The sequence below is a fragment of the Onychomys torridus genome, chromosome 8 (genome assembly GCF_903995425.1).
Source record: "Onychomys torridus chromosome 8, mOncTor1.1, whole genome shotgun sequence".
Taxonomy (NCBI): Eukaryota; Metazoa; Chordata; class Mammalia; order Rodentia; family Cricetidae; genus Onychomys; species Onychomys torridus.
In genome coordinates this window covers 73,289,144-73,304,479 of record NC_050450.1, presented here as the reverse complement: position 1 = coordinate 73,304,479, position 15,336 = coordinate 73,289,144, and the positions used below count along the sequence as shown (strand labels likewise).

At 38.7% G+C, this 15,336-nt stretch overlaps 1 protein-coding gene across 1 annotated transcript in view; it reads left to right on the top strand.

Annotated features, from left to right (window-relative positions):
* Positions 1–15,336, top strand: part of Usp32 (ubiquitin specific peptidase 32) — a 152,570-nt gene that overhangs the window by 17,214 nt on the left and 120,020 nt on the right. Inside the window, exon 2 of the mRNA XM_036195555.1 lies at positions 14,426–14,553. Within this exon, the coding sequence (XP_036051448.1) occupies positions 14,426–14,553 (128 nt within the window). The remainder of the gene's footprint in view (positions 1–14,425; positions 14,554–15,336) is intronic.

The following is a 15,336-nucleotide window of genomic DNA, read 5'->3' as shown; positions in this document are numbered from 1 at the left end:
CTTGTGGCTTACCAGTGTCTTTACATGTTGCTTCTCATGGCGGCGGCTGGCGGTGTCTCTCCCAGCCTTCTCCTTCCCAGAATTCTCTTTTCTCTTGTCCCGCCTATACTTCCTGCCTGGCCACTGGCCAGTCAGAACTTTATTTACACAGAGCGATATCCACAGCAATTATTGTTCCGTATGTATGTATGTATGTATGTATGTATGTATGTATGTATGTATGTATGTATATGCTTGTGACTAGCTGGTACATCTATATTTTCAGAATTGTAGATATTGGGAATCATAGATGATTGTTAACAAATCTTAACACATTACATTTCCTTTTCCTAAAAGCACAGAATACAGAATACAGAAAGTATTCATTCCACTTTCACATATCAGAATCTTACAGTTATTATGCAAGAGTTACAAGTGATCATAAATGCTGAGCCATCTCTCCAGCTCTGTTATTTAATCAGAGAGAAGGAAAGAAAGAAAAACTTGCAGGGCTGGAAAAATGGTTCAGGGGAAATCACTTGTTGCCCAAGCATGAAGACCATAGTTTGAATCCCTAGCACCTGTTGGGGAGAAGATTCCTAAGCAATCTGGCTAGCTAGCCTAGTGAAACTGGCAAGCTGTAGGTATAGCAAGTGACCCTGCCTCAGTATATCAGGTAGAGAGTAATATTGGATGACACCCAAAATGCCTGTGGTCTCCACATTCAGGCACATATGCATGAACACTAGCCACATTTACATAGACATAAGGAAAAACAAAATCAAACCCAACGTTTACTGTTGAAATAGCTTTTCATTTTCTTCAAACTATAAATAAATAATGGTAGTGCTATTGTCTGTCTACTTGAATTTTTGAATAGTTCAATAATGCCTTTTTTCCTTGAGTATAATGAATGGTTAATATGTTTCTATTGCTTGATTGTTGCCAGTAATTTTATAGTCTGCTTCTGAAATCTACATTTGAGAGTTTAGGATAGAAAGACCATTGTCATTATGGATCTGTAGGTTATTAGGTCTATAGCACCTGTTGAATACCCAAAGTCTCAAGTCCTTAAAATAAATTCAAATCCCACATAAAAAGATGACATAGTTTTGGCATATTCTCAGGTCTTCTTGTAAACTTTAAATAAATTGTTGATTACTTATAATCATTTGTAGGTTTTTGTAATACCTAATACAATGTTTGTGTTGTATAGTTAGATAAAAGTTTATTTTTCTATTATTTTCAATATATGGTTGTTTGAATCCTCACATGCACAACCCAGATTTTGAGGGCCAACTGTATAGCATTGCTATTAGATACTCAGATTTGGAGCTGGGAAGCAACATATAATTTGAATTTAAAACTTTGAGATTGGATCATTTATTATTTATTACCAAGTTGTGGTGTGGACTTGATATTCGTAAGCTTGGTTACCACGTGGACACATCCAAAGCAAGAAAAGCTCAGTTTGACAGTGTCAATGTGAAGTTGTTTTTTTTTTTTTTTTTCCTTTGGTTTTTGAGACAGGGTTTCTCTGTGTAGCTTTCGCCATTCCTAGAACTCATTCTATAGCCCAGGCTGGCCTCGAACTCACAGAGCTCTGCCTGCCTCTGCCTCCCGAGTGCTGGAATTAGAAGTTCTTTAAAGCATTCAGACACACTGATACCTGACTCCTATCCATGTAAATAATTCTTTCAAAATTGCTTTTGTTATCAAAAGGAGTAGTATGTTGGTTATTGCAGTTTTTTAGAAGTTTTATATTAGTACTATTGATAGTTTTTGGCTGGGCGGTGGTGGCACATGCCTTTAATCCCAGCACTTGGGAGGCAGAGGCAGGCGGATCTCTGTGAGTTCGAGGCCAGCTTGGGCTACAAAGCGAGTTCCAGGAAAGGCACAAAGCTACACAGAGAAACCCTGTCTCCAAAAACAACAACAACAACAACAAAAATAGTTCTGTTTTGTTTGTTTGTGTTTTAGTTTTTTTTGAGATAGGGTTTAGGTGTAAATTTTATTATTAATTCTGTTCAATAGGTTAAAGACACTGAAGATATCCTATTTTTGTATTTTGGTTGAATTTGAATGAAGGAATTTGGGCTACTAGATGCATTTTAACTAAAGGTTCCCCTGCTCTCTGCTGGAGGAGATTGAGGATACCTGGAAACATGTGATGTAGCTGAACTGATGAATGTTATGTTGCTGATAGCTTCAGAAGTTTGAACCAAGAAGATGATAAACTGTGTGTTTGGTTTGAGAAACTGCTGGGAGCTTATCAACCTAGGTTAAATAGTCATTTTGTTATATTGTAGCAAATAGAAGCTAATGAAGACTTAAGGACATTTTCTCAGTCATATTTTTAAAATTCTACTTTAGCATTTAAGCATATAGCAAATTTCCTGTGACTGTAAACTAAGTCATGTCTTTTTTTTTTTTTTTTTTTTTTTTTTTACTTATGTTCTGTTCTTACAGGCAGTAATTATTTTAAGTTCACTTTATAATGTCGTACTTGACATGTTTCAGAATGGGAGCTGTCACTCCTGTAGAAAAAAAACTTGTACAACTTGAATGTTTCTCCATCGGTGCCCTAAAGTTTATTACTATTTCATTCATTGACAAAGTAACTTTGTTTTCTGGCACAAAGATCCTACTCTATATTTTTTCCTTCACATTTTTATATATTAAAAAGAATTCTGTAGTGGGAACAAGGAAGCCAATTTTTTATGTAATTCATTTTTAAAAAAATGTAATTCAGGCAAGCTCAGGGGATGCTTAGGAACAAAAATAGAAGCAGATGGATACTGATGCTCCGTAAGGATGGCATGGCTCCTTTTGATTACAGACATTGGCAGTCTGTGAGGTGAAGATATGGAGCCACAATCTATTTACAGCCTCAACTAACTATGTGTGCTGTGGTATAGCCACGAAGAACTTCATAATACGTTGTAGAAGAGAGCTACTTTGAGTTTTATAGTACAGAGACCCACACATATCAATCCTGTCAGCACTCTCTTTGAACATTGAGGCCAAATGTTATAGAAACTGCTACACTTTGATTCCTGCTTTGAATTGCAGATGATTTGCTCTGACATGTGAACTAGAGTGTAATACTACCGAACCATTTTTATACTTTTTATAAACAAAAATGAGATTGATTGATTTATTTATTTATTTATTTATTTATTTATTTGAAGCTTTGTTCTTAGTTTTAATGTACATGGGTATTTTGCTTGTGTTTGTCTATGTACCAATAGCATATGTGGTGCTCTTGGAGGCCAAAGAGGGCATTGAATTCCCCAGACTTGGGTTGACAGATGGCTGTGAATCACCATGTGGTGATTGAACCTGGGGCTTGATGAATGCTAGGCAGGTACTCTGCCAACTGAGCCATACCCCAGCCCTGTTTTATTTATGTGTTTGAGCGTTTTGCCTTTATCTATCTGTACACTGTAGTAGCTGGAAGAAAGTGTCAGATATCCTGAGACTGAAGTTAAAGACAGTTATGAGCAGCTATATGGGGGCTTAAACTGAACCTGGGTCCTCTGGAAGAGCAGCCGTTTCTCACCTCCCATCCCTCACCTATTTTAAGTGGATTCTGGGGATCAGAACTTAGGTCCTCATGCTTGAGGACCTTATTTTACCAACTAAGTCATCTCCATAGACCTAGTAGCTTTCTTTATAAATGAATTTTTAAAAAAAAATTTAATTTGGATTTTTTTTTTTTTTTTGAGCTGAGGATCGAACCCAGGGCCTTGTGTTTGCCAGGCAAGTGCTCTACCACAGAGCTAAATCCCCAGCCCTAAATTTTATTTTGAGATTGTGCTTTTGCTTTTTCTGTAAAAATCTCTGACAAGCCGGGTGGCAGCGGTGGCAGCGGCGGCGGCGGCGGCGGTGGTGGTGTACACCTTTAATCCCAACACTCAGGAGGCAGAGCCCGATCTACAGAGCGAGATCCAGGACAGGCACCAAAACCACAGAGAGAAACCCTTCTCGAAAAACAACAAAACAAAAACAAAAACAAAAACAAACAAATCCCTCTGACAAAGGGCTAGAGAGATGATTCATTGGTTCAGAGCATTTGTTGCCTTTCCAGAGGTCCCACACTCAATTCCTAGAATCTACATGATGGTTTACAACTGTTTGAAGAATCTGACGCATTCTGGCCTCCATAGGTACCAGGCACACACATGATGCACAGACATACATGCACGCAAAACACTCATAAATGTAAAATGAAAAAAAATAGTTTTAAAAAAACTGAGAAAACTCTATAGCATTTTCATTCTTTTTTTTTTTTTTTTTTTTGTCGAAGCTGAGGACTGAACCCAGGGCCTTGCGCTTGCTAGGCAAGTGCTCTACCACTGAACTAAGTCCCCAACCCCTCATTCTTTTTTCAATCTTCCATTTTCTTTCCCATAAATAGCATGTCTGTTCCCTTGTTAAGTAGTATACTTCATTATGGAAGTGACTAACTTGTTTTACCTTTGAGACAGTGGCTGCGCCTTAATCTACTACTAGAGAAGCAGTTACCAGCCTGCTTTTCTAGCAGTGGCCTGGCTACTCAGGCCATAACCTGGCGGGAATCCTGTTTCTTAAGGCACTGGCCCTGGCTGTTGCTAAAGGTAGCTTTAACTAAATCTTTATCATTCTATTTATAAATAAGACGAGATTCAAAGGTAGGAGTGAAAACCTGTGAGCTGAGAGAGGCTGAGTAACAACTAGCTAACCCTCTTTCCTTGCCTGAGTCTCCAAAAGAGCCATGCTTCGGCTCTGCAAAACCTGAAAATGTGGCACCACTCCAAACAGCTCCCTGCTACTTCCTGTGCTTCTTTATCTCTCCCGGATGCCCTCTGATGCTCTATGATTACTTTTTGTCAACTAGTTGCTAACTCATCCTCCTAACCCAAGGTTAATTTTATTTAATGAATGCAAATGCAAACTTGGGATTCCCAGTGTGATCTAATATCCCCCAACAATTAACTATGGGAAAAGATTCCTTTTTCATTAATCCCTTAGAATATACCTAGAGCTGTAGATAACTGATTTGTGAAAGGAAATTATATGAATTGTTCAGGTACCTATGGAAAAAGAAAACCCAATTCAAATAATGATAATAGTTTATTAATATGAATATTTACTGTTTATATATATGACAGATTATGTAGATGTATCCTGCTTGTTAAATAAGAAACACAGAGCCAGTTGCAGAGTTAAAAACCATCCATGAGGTCAGAGCCAAAGCAGAAAACCTTATCCTTCATTGCTTCTGCGGTTCCTCCTCTCCGCAAGAGACCTACTTTTGTGCGTCCTGTCTATTTAAAGACTTTCTGTTCTCCTCCCTCATTGGTTGTAACCCAGCCACATGACCTCCTCGTCACTGCCTGTTTGTACAGACCTCTAGGTCTTCTATGGTTGGTATTGAAATTAAAGGCGTGTGTCTGCTATGCTGGCTGTGTCCTTGAACACACAGAGATCCGCCTAGCTCTGCCTCCCAATTGCTGGGATTAAGGGCGTGCCCCACTACTGCTCGGCTTCTGCTCTGGCTTGCTCTGACCTCAAGGCAACTTTATTGACATACAAATAAAATCACATTTCAATACAAATAAAATATCACTATAAGATTATGTATTTTTAAATTTTTATTTATTCATTTAATTTTTATGTGTGTTGGTATTTGACATGTGTATGTTTGTGTGAGGGAGTTGGATCCATTGGATATAGAGTTACAGACAGTTGTGGGCTGCCATGTGGGTGCTGGGAATTGAAAACAGGTCCTTTGGGAGAGCAGCCAGTGCTCCCATCTCTCCAGCTCCCAGATTACATTTTTAAAAGGTGACTATGACAATATCTCCCACCCTACAGGCTTCTTATAATATGACTTTGACATTTCTCTCATGGTCCTTGAATCTGAACAGCCTTGTAACTTAGCAGAGGTGACACTATTTTTTTTTTTTTTTTAATTGGAATAACAGTGAAATGCATGCTGATTTAATTTTCATGCTCCTTATTTTAAAAATATTACTTTTATTATTTGTATATGTGTGGCATGTGTACATCTGAGTGAAAATGTGCTTATGTGTGTGTGCCTTCTTCCACCTTTTTTGAGAGAGAGTCTCTCATTGAATACACCTCAGGGTTCCTCTGTCTCCATGCCTTACTTCTGCCCTAGTGCCAGCATTATAGATGTGTGCTGTGATCATCAGCTTTTGAAGTAGGAACTGGGGAATTTTATTTAGGCCTTACACTTGTGCAGCAAGTACTCTGCATACTTTACATAAATAAGCTCAGCAACTCCTTTCTTGAAACAAGGCCTATGTAAGCACAGAATCCTCTGATTAGCATCCAGAGTGCTGAGATTATGGGTGTGTTAATCCAGCTTCCTTTATATCTTTTGCTTAATATCTTCTGTGCATTGTTTATCTTTTAAAACTTCGTTAAATTTCTTACCCCGATTTCCTCAATCCTGTTTCTTTTTGATGAAACATATTCTCAAACAGAACCCCATTGAATTTTCTTTCTTCTCTTTTGTTACCAGAAAATGAAAAAGATGTGAAGCAATGAATTGCTTACCACTGTAGGCCTTCTTTTTCAAAATATCAACTTTTTTAAATAGAGTATGTTGTGTCTCTATGAACATAAAATATTTTAATAGAATGTTAAAATCAAACTTAGTTTTTTCAATAGCTTCTAGATTTGAATCATTGAAAAAATTTTACATGCATTACACTTTCATCCTTTCTCCAGAATAATTAAAAAAAAAAAAACTTTAAAAGCCCAAACTAACCAACCATATTTTTTAACCCTTCTAGATTTTCTTTTCAGTTCTCTGCTTATCCTTTTCTTTCTTGCCGTCCACCTTTCACCTCTCCTCTTCTCCATCTATAATCCAAGCATTTCTAATGTCTTCCATCCTCTGTGCTCTTGATTATTCCATTCCTGTCTTTCTTCAGTTAAGTGTTCTTCAGGTCTCTGTTTCTGTTTGTTTTTGACAGGATTTTGCTTCTTAGTCCTGGCTGGTCTCAAAACTTGCTTTCATCTTCCTGCCTCTGGTTCCCTAGCAATAGCTGAGATTATAGATGTGCACCACCATGCCAGCCTTTTTTTGTTTGTTTGTTGTTTTAATTTTTGTCATGTGAATTGCCATTTTCCAAGATTCCTTCGTGTTACTTTCTTCATCTGTATTCCCTTCATCCTTTTTGTTTGTTTCATTCCTTATTACTTTGTATAAACTTGTGTTATGTTGTCATGCATTGGAACTCCCCTGCCCTTCCTCTATCTAGTAGGTATGTCCAACGCACTGCCCAGGATAGCTGTGAGTGAAGCCCATCACAAATTTGTAAATTTACCGTAAAATTATGTGTTCTTGTGGGGAAAAATGCTTTTGGTAACTCTATTGCACAATTCTTGAGTGTGAGCTTTGTAGATGACCACATTGTGTTGCAATGTCAAAAGGTTGGACATGCCTGCTAAAGAGTTCAATGTTTTGGTTGGGGGAGGGGTGTTGGGCATCAGTTCTCTAAATACTCATCAGGTAGGTGATTGTAGTTGTGTGGCAGGTAAGAACTATTGAAATGGTAGTGATAATTTCACAATGTATGCATGCTTGAAGAAAAGGGGAACTACTAGAATAAAAGTATAACAGTGGCTAACTTGGAATAAGACTCAGATTATTGACACTTTAAAAACTGGAACCAGACTTATCTTTGTAGTGCCCATAGCATCCAGCATACTCTTGGCATTATGATTTGACAAATGTAGTTTCCTATTCATTTTTGTGGTATTTTATGCAGCTGTGTTGGTTACTCTGCATGTGCTTAGTTTACTTTATTCATTCATTCTTTCTTCCCTTCCTTCCTTCCTTCCTTCCTTCCTTCCTTCCTTCCTTCCTTCCTTTCTTTTTTTGTTTTGGGGTTTCACTCTAGCTCAGGATGGCTTTGAACTCCTGATCCCTCTGCTTGTATAGTCCCAATGCTGGGATGACAGATATGCACCACCATGCCTGGCTTGGATAACTTTTGTAGCAGAAATTACTAGATAACAAAATTGTGAAGTACTCCTTTAAAAACAACAACAACAACAACAACAACAACAACAACAACAACAAGCCAACATAGTCTTACTATGTAACCCCTGGCTGTCCTGGAACTCGTTATGTAGACCAGGCTGGCCTCAGACTTGTGAGCATTTGAGTACTAGGACTACAGTGTACACCACCACATCCAGCTATGTATTTTTTAGGAGAAATAAGTACCCTCTAAGGAAGTCTTGGATTAAGTGAAGTCTTCACCAGTCCTGTGCTTGATTAATGAATTAAATGTAAGAAGCCCTATTCTTCATTCTTCTGTTATAAGGTAGTCTTTATAAGATGTGTGTATATTGGCTTCTAAATGACATTAGTCTAACTATGTAGATAACTGTACTAAACGTAGAAAATAGATGTGCTTTATGCTTTGAGCAATACTAGGTCTAGATTAACTTGTAGCTAGTAAATGTGGCAGAATTATCTTTGATCTTTGGTGTCATCCCCGTCCCCTCCCTTCGTTGTTTTTTTTTTTTTTTTAAAAGTAGAGTGGAGGCCCAATTACATACTAAGTATGTATTCTACCCCTGAGCCTCTCCTCCAACCAGAACTTTTGGTCTGTGTGTGGAACTTTGCTATATAGCCCAGGCTGGACTCTAACTCCAGATCTTCTTACCTTGGCCTCCCAAATGCTGTGAATAAAGGCATTTGCTACCATGTCTAGTTTGAGCCTTTAATCTTTTTTGTTTGCTTGTTTTGTTTCTTTGTTTGGGACAGAGTCTCTTTGTGTAGCCCTGGCTGTTCTGGAACTCACTATTTAGATGAGGCTAGTCTCAAAGATCTGCCTGCCTCTGCCTCTAGACTGTTGGGATTAAAAGTGTAAACTGCCGGGCTGGAGGGATGGCTCAGAGGTTAAGAGCACTGGCTGCTCTTCCAGAGGTCCTGAGTTCAATTCCCAGCAACCACATGGTGGCTCACAAACATCTGTAATGAGATCTGGCACCCTTTTCTGGCATGCAGGCAGCACACTGTATACATAATAAATAAATCTTTAAAAAAATTTATTTTCTGTAGGGAGATTACATTTACTGTTTTATGGACTGTTGTATGCATTTAGTATTGTGAATGCTCAGTGACGTGACTTAACTGTCTTTAGACAACACTCATGTTCAAATCTAAAGCAATGATGAATACATTTTTTTATAACATGAGTTTTCTTCGTGTGTGTGTGTGTGTGTGTGTGTGTGTGTGTGTGTGTGTGTACCTGCAAGGAGGCCAGAGGAAGGCATCAGGGTTCCTGTTCTGTCACTTTCTGCCGCCTTGTTTTCTAGAGATGGTCTCTCATTGACCCTAGAGCTATACTAGCAACCAGCAAGCCTGTCACCCACTCCGCCTGCCTTGGTGCTGGGAATACAAGTATATGTGTGGTTGTGCCTGGCTTTTACATGGGTCCTGCAGAGTCAAGCTGAGTTCCTTTTGCGTGTGCAACAAGTGCTTTTATTCACTGAGCCAACCTGACAGTTTTCTCTCTCTCTTTTTAAAGTGAGTTTTTGTTGATTGTTAGTATTGTTTGTATATATAATGTATATGTATCGGGTGCAGGGATTGTGCATATGTGCCGTTTGCATGTGGAGGTCAGATAACAACTTTGAGAATTGATTAATTTTTCTTCTATCATGTGGATCTGGGGCTTGAACTCAGGTCATCAGGCGTGGTGGCAAATGCTGAGCTATTTCACTGGACCCTGGCAGCTCGCTTGCTGGCGCGTTCTCTTGCTCCCCCCTCCCTCCCAACTTACTTTGTCGACCAGGCTGGCCTCAAATTGGCAGATCTGCCTGCCTCTACCCCCTGAGTGCTGGGACTAAAGTTGGGTGCCACCACAGGCAGCTGGCAGTTCTCTTTTGATAGTCCTCCTTTTGCTCTTTCTTTTTCCTTTCCTTTATCTCAGTATTTATTTTGGGGTACTGCTAGGGATTCAACCTAGAGCCTTGTGCATGCTAGGTAGGGGCTATTACTGACTTTAATTCTCAATTCCATTGGTTTGTTGAGACAGGGTCTTGCTTGTATTCTCTCTCTCTCTCTCTCTCTCTCTCTCTCTCGACAGGGTTCTCTGTGTAGCTTTGGAGCCTGTCCTGGATCTCTATAGACCAGGCTGGCCTCACAGAGATCTGCCTGCCTCTGCCTTCTGAGTGCTGGGATTAAAGGTATGTGCTACCATACCTGGCAAACCAATGAACATTTTGTGCACTTTCTGTCTACTGATTGATTAAATGTTGGTGTAATATTTTGAGTAAATACTTTTTTGTTGTTTTTAATAAATTTGGACCTATGGCCACATTTTTAATGTCTAAAATATTTTCAGGCTGTGCAGTAACTTTGATCTTTTTGTTGATGGACATTGTTTACTTATTATAAACACTTTAAAAGGTTTCCTCATGTATTTTATCCTCTATTATTAGTGAATAAATTTATTGATCATCAGTTTTATGTCATCATTCCATAGTGATTGAACCCTTAGGGATTTAACCCAGGGCCTTAAGAATGCTAGACAAGTATCTACTGGTGAGCTATAGTCCTACTCCAAACATGCTGAACAAAAATGAGTAGTTTTTCAGTAGTTTGTAACCAACAGTGGAGCTTGCCATATTATATTCTAACAGTCAATTTCCTTTGGTTTCCACGAGATCAGAAGGAGCTTAATTTGTTGGTAAAGCCATTAATGAGCTGTATATCTTGAAGAAATATTAATAGTTTTAGTAGAAAAGTTTTCTCTCTAATTGCTATAATTAATGACATGAGCTTTGTTTTGTGTTTCTTCTCATTACAATATACTTAATTGGTATATTGTAGGTATTAGTAAGTTTGATTTCTAATGAGCTCTATTTGAAATATATCTTTTTTTTTTTTTTTTTAATCATTGCCCTACATGTTGAACCTGGAATCCTCCCTGCATATGATAAACATTTATTGAGTGATTAGCTGTGTGCCAAGCCCTTTTCATTTTTATCTTGCTGGCCCTTTATACCTTGTGACTGCTTATCAAGAACTTTTCTGGCTTCTGGAGAACATATTTTTTGGTTCACTGTACTTTTCATTACCATTTTTCTTTACCATTCTTTTCCTCTATATTCTCCCTTCTTAGACATTGTAAACTTTGGTTTCTTTCAGTTTTATGCTTTTTATCTCTATACTGAGGACTCCCAACAAACCTTTCTGAGCTTTAAACTCAAGAAATTAAAAAGCAAATGTAATTTCCCAAAGTTTCCATAGGTTCTTAATAGAGCTGACTTATTTTTACTTACTCCTTTTGCCTCCCTCCAAGTTTCCAAGGGTAGAAGCTTTGTGTTGCTTTAGACTGCTCTTTTCAGGACGGACCCAGGTCTACTGACTTTTTTGTCTGGGTATATCCCAGACTTAGCTGGCCTTCCTCTTATGATAGTGGTCTGCTGTTTGCTCCCAGGTTCTGTTGTCTGCACTTGATGCCTTGTCTCCAATTGGTTTACAGTGTGTCTGAGTTGTAGTTGATTGTATTCCTCCCTCTTGGGTGTCAGAGTAGAGTAACTGTGACTTGATCTTCACAGTTGGAGGCTTATCATCTCCCCCCCCCCCCTTTTTTTTTTTTTCTGACCTCATTTTGCTGTAGTGGCATAAGATATAACTCCATACTTTGAAGTAAAGCTTTCTTACTGTTTGGCATGTTCTTGACCCCTTTACATGGCTTCATCTTTAAAAATTAATGTAGGGGGCTGGAGAGATGGCTCAGAGGTTAAGAGCACTGGCTGTTCTTCCAGAGGTCCTGAGTTCAATTCCCAGCAACCACATGGTGGCTCACAACCATCTGTAATGAGATCTGGCTTTCTCTTCTGGCCTGAAGGCATACATGTAAGCAGAACATTGTATACATAATAAATAAATAAGTCTTAAAAAAGTTAAAGTAATTCTCCTCTGCATCCAGAAGCCTTCTTTGTTTCTTCTAGTATGAACCAAAGCAACCATTTTTGTGCCTCCCATTGGGATTATTATATTGAACACTTAATATTGAAGAGTATTCATTTTTATTTAATTAATTAATTTTGTTAATTACCCACTGTTTGTGTGTGCCTTAATTTTTTGTCAACTTGACACAGCTAGGATCCTCTGGGAAGAGGAAAATTCAGTTGAGAAAATGCTTCCATTAGATTGATTGGCCTGTGGACAAACCTTAGGGAATTTTCTTAATTAATGGTTGATGTAGAGAGCCTAGCAAACTGTGTGGGTGACATTATCCTGGGCAGGTGGTTTTGAGTTATGTTTTATATATATATAGACTGAGTAACCCATGGGGGCCAGCCAGTAAGTTGAGCTCCCCCATGATCTCTGCCTCAGTCTTGCCTCCAGGTTCCTGCCTTGAGTTTCTGTCCTGGCCTCCCTTGATGATGCAATGTAAGCCAGATGAACCCTTTTCTTCTCCAAGTTCCTTTTGGTTATGGTATTTTATCACAGTAATAGAAACCAAACAAAGACAGTGCCCGAGCATGATATATGTTGACATATAGCCTGTGTCCCATATCTTGTGTCAAGGTCAGAGAACAACTTTGTGGAGTTGGTTCTCTACTTCTACCTTTATTTGCATTATTAGAGAGATCAAACTAAGGTCACCAGGCTTTTGCAGCAGGCACTTTTGCCCACTGAGTATCTCACCAGTCCTTCTGTCTTTTTAGACAGGTTGTTGTATACAGTGAAAGAAGTCTTTGATGCTGAAAGTAATGGGATGCATAATTTCAAAAATTATTTTCTTTGATATTTGTGTGTGTGTGTGTGTGTGTGTGAGAGAGAGAGAGAGAGAGAGAGAGAAAGAGAGACACACACACACACACACACACACACACACAGAGGTATATGTAGTATATATACCTATTTGTGTTTAGGGGTGCTTACCTCTGTGTGTGCAAAGGCCAGAGGAACACGTCACATGCCCCTTTATATCACTTCCTGTCTTATTCTTTTGTGATAGGGTCTCACTGAACCAAGACATCAACATTTTTTTTTTTGGCCAGCAAGCTCTAGTGATCCTCTTTTTCTGTCAACCCCAGTACTGGCTGGAATATTACAAAAGTGTATGGGACCACACCTAGCTTATTGTATGGGTGCTGGGATCAGAACTTCCTCCTTTTTTTTTTAAGATTTATTTATTGTGTATACAGTGTTCTGCCTGTGTGCCAGAAGAGGGCACCAGATCTCATTACAGATGGTTGTGAGCCACCATGTGGTTGCTGGGAATTGAACTCAGGACCTCTGGAAGAACAGCCAGTGCTCTTAACTTCTGAGCCATCTCTCCAGCCCTAGAACTTCCTCTTAATTGTGTAACAATACTCTTAACTCTCCAGCCTGGATCTGAATATATATATTCATTGTAGTACAAATATATATCCATAATTAGATTTAAAATATTATGTGTGTAGGTTTGTGCATGTTAGTATAGTTGCCCAAGGCGACCTAAGGTATTGGCTCTCCCTGGAGCTAGAATTACAGATAAGATTGTGAGTCACCTGACAGGCAAGAATCTAAACTTGGAGAGTGTTCTCCCAAGATACATATGTACTCATGGTACAAATAATGTGCTTTTGTTACAAAGGAAATGCATATGTTAACGTCAAAAGCATTGATGCCAGACTCTAATGTCATTTAGCTTACCTGTCCGTTTGAATCATATGCTACTTTTTGTTTTCCCTGGCCTGAAAATTTGTGTGCATATGTTAAGGTTTTTGTCTTTTTATTTAAAATAAAAATTTTAAGTGTATGGGTGTTTTGCCCACATGTATGTTTGTGTGCCAAATTGGTGCAGTGCCTGAGCAGACCAGAGGAGTCAGATCCGTTGGGACGGGAGTTACAGATGGTTGTGAGACACAGTACAGGTGCTGGGAATAGAACTGGAGTCTTCTTAAAGAGCATTAAGTACTGTTAACTGCTGAGCCATCTCTCTAGGTCCAGGGTTTTTACTTTTTGTTTGTTCATTTTTTGAGACAGGATTTCTCTGTGTAGCCCTGGCTGTCCTGGAACTTGTTTTATAGACCAGGCTGGCCTCGAACTCAGAGATTTGGCTGTCTCTGTACTGGGATTAAAGGTGTGTACCACTACCACCAGGCCAGACAGAGTTTCTCTGTATAGCTCTAGTAGTCCTGAAACTCATTTTGTAGACCAGGCTGGCTTCAAACTCAGAGATTCCTTTGCCCCTGGGATTAAAAGCATGTGCTACCATGCATGGTCCGTTTTTTAAAAGACGTGGCCTAGAATTTGCCATGTAGCTCAAGCTGGCCTCAGACTCCATTCTTCTCTGAGCTTCTAAATACTGGGAATATAGGCGTATGCCTTCATCTGGCTGTGAGGAGCTATGTTTTGAAAGCCTTTTCCTTTCTGGTTCCTTACCCATCTTCTGTTTCTGAATTGTAGTTACAGATGTAGAGCTGAAACGACTCAAAGATGCCTTCAAGAGGACCTGTGGACTCTCATATTACATGAGTCAGCACTGCTTCATCAGGGAAGTGCTTGGGGATGGAGTGCCTCCTAAAGTTGCTGAGGTAATTTTTATGGGGGAGCTGGGTTCCTCTTGTAGTTGTCTACCAGATTAAATTTCTTTTTCAAAGTTATTTTTTATTTTTCAAATTATTTTAATTCTTTTTCTGTTATTAAATGTTTTCTTTTGAGACAGGGTTTGACATAGCTTGACTGTCTTCCAACTTACTGTGTAGCTGAGGCTTGCTTTGAAATCCTTATCTGGGTTTACAGCTTTAAACTACCTTCCCTGTGTTATTGTCTTTTTGCTTTTGAAATTTTGCAGGAGTCTTCTCTTAAAAGATTTCATCTTCCTCACAGTTATTTTTCTTGCTGAATAAGCAACAGGTCCTAGTTTAGATGTGTTGTATTCTTAAAAATTGAATGGGAACACTGAAGAGTCACAGGTTTGCATTTTTGGTGCTTTTGCAACTGATATATAATAATCATAGATTTATATGATTTCCTCCTTATTTTAAATATCATCTCTGACATTAATTTTTTACATTATATGTTTTTATTGAATGGAGTTGAGTATGTAAAATTAAATCTTGTAAATGAAATAAGAGCTTATTGGAACTTACTTAAATTCTTTTTTTTTTTTTTTGTTTTGTTTTGTTTTTGTTTTTTGGTTTTTTGAGACAGGGTCTCTCTGTAGCTTTGGAGTCTGTCCTGGACTATCTCTGTAGACCAGGCTGGCCTCGAACTTACAGAGATCCACCTGTCTCTGCCTCCTGAGTGCTGTGATTACAGGTGTGTGCCACCACGGCCTGGCGTTAAATTCTTATTTAAATTGTACCAAAATGTTT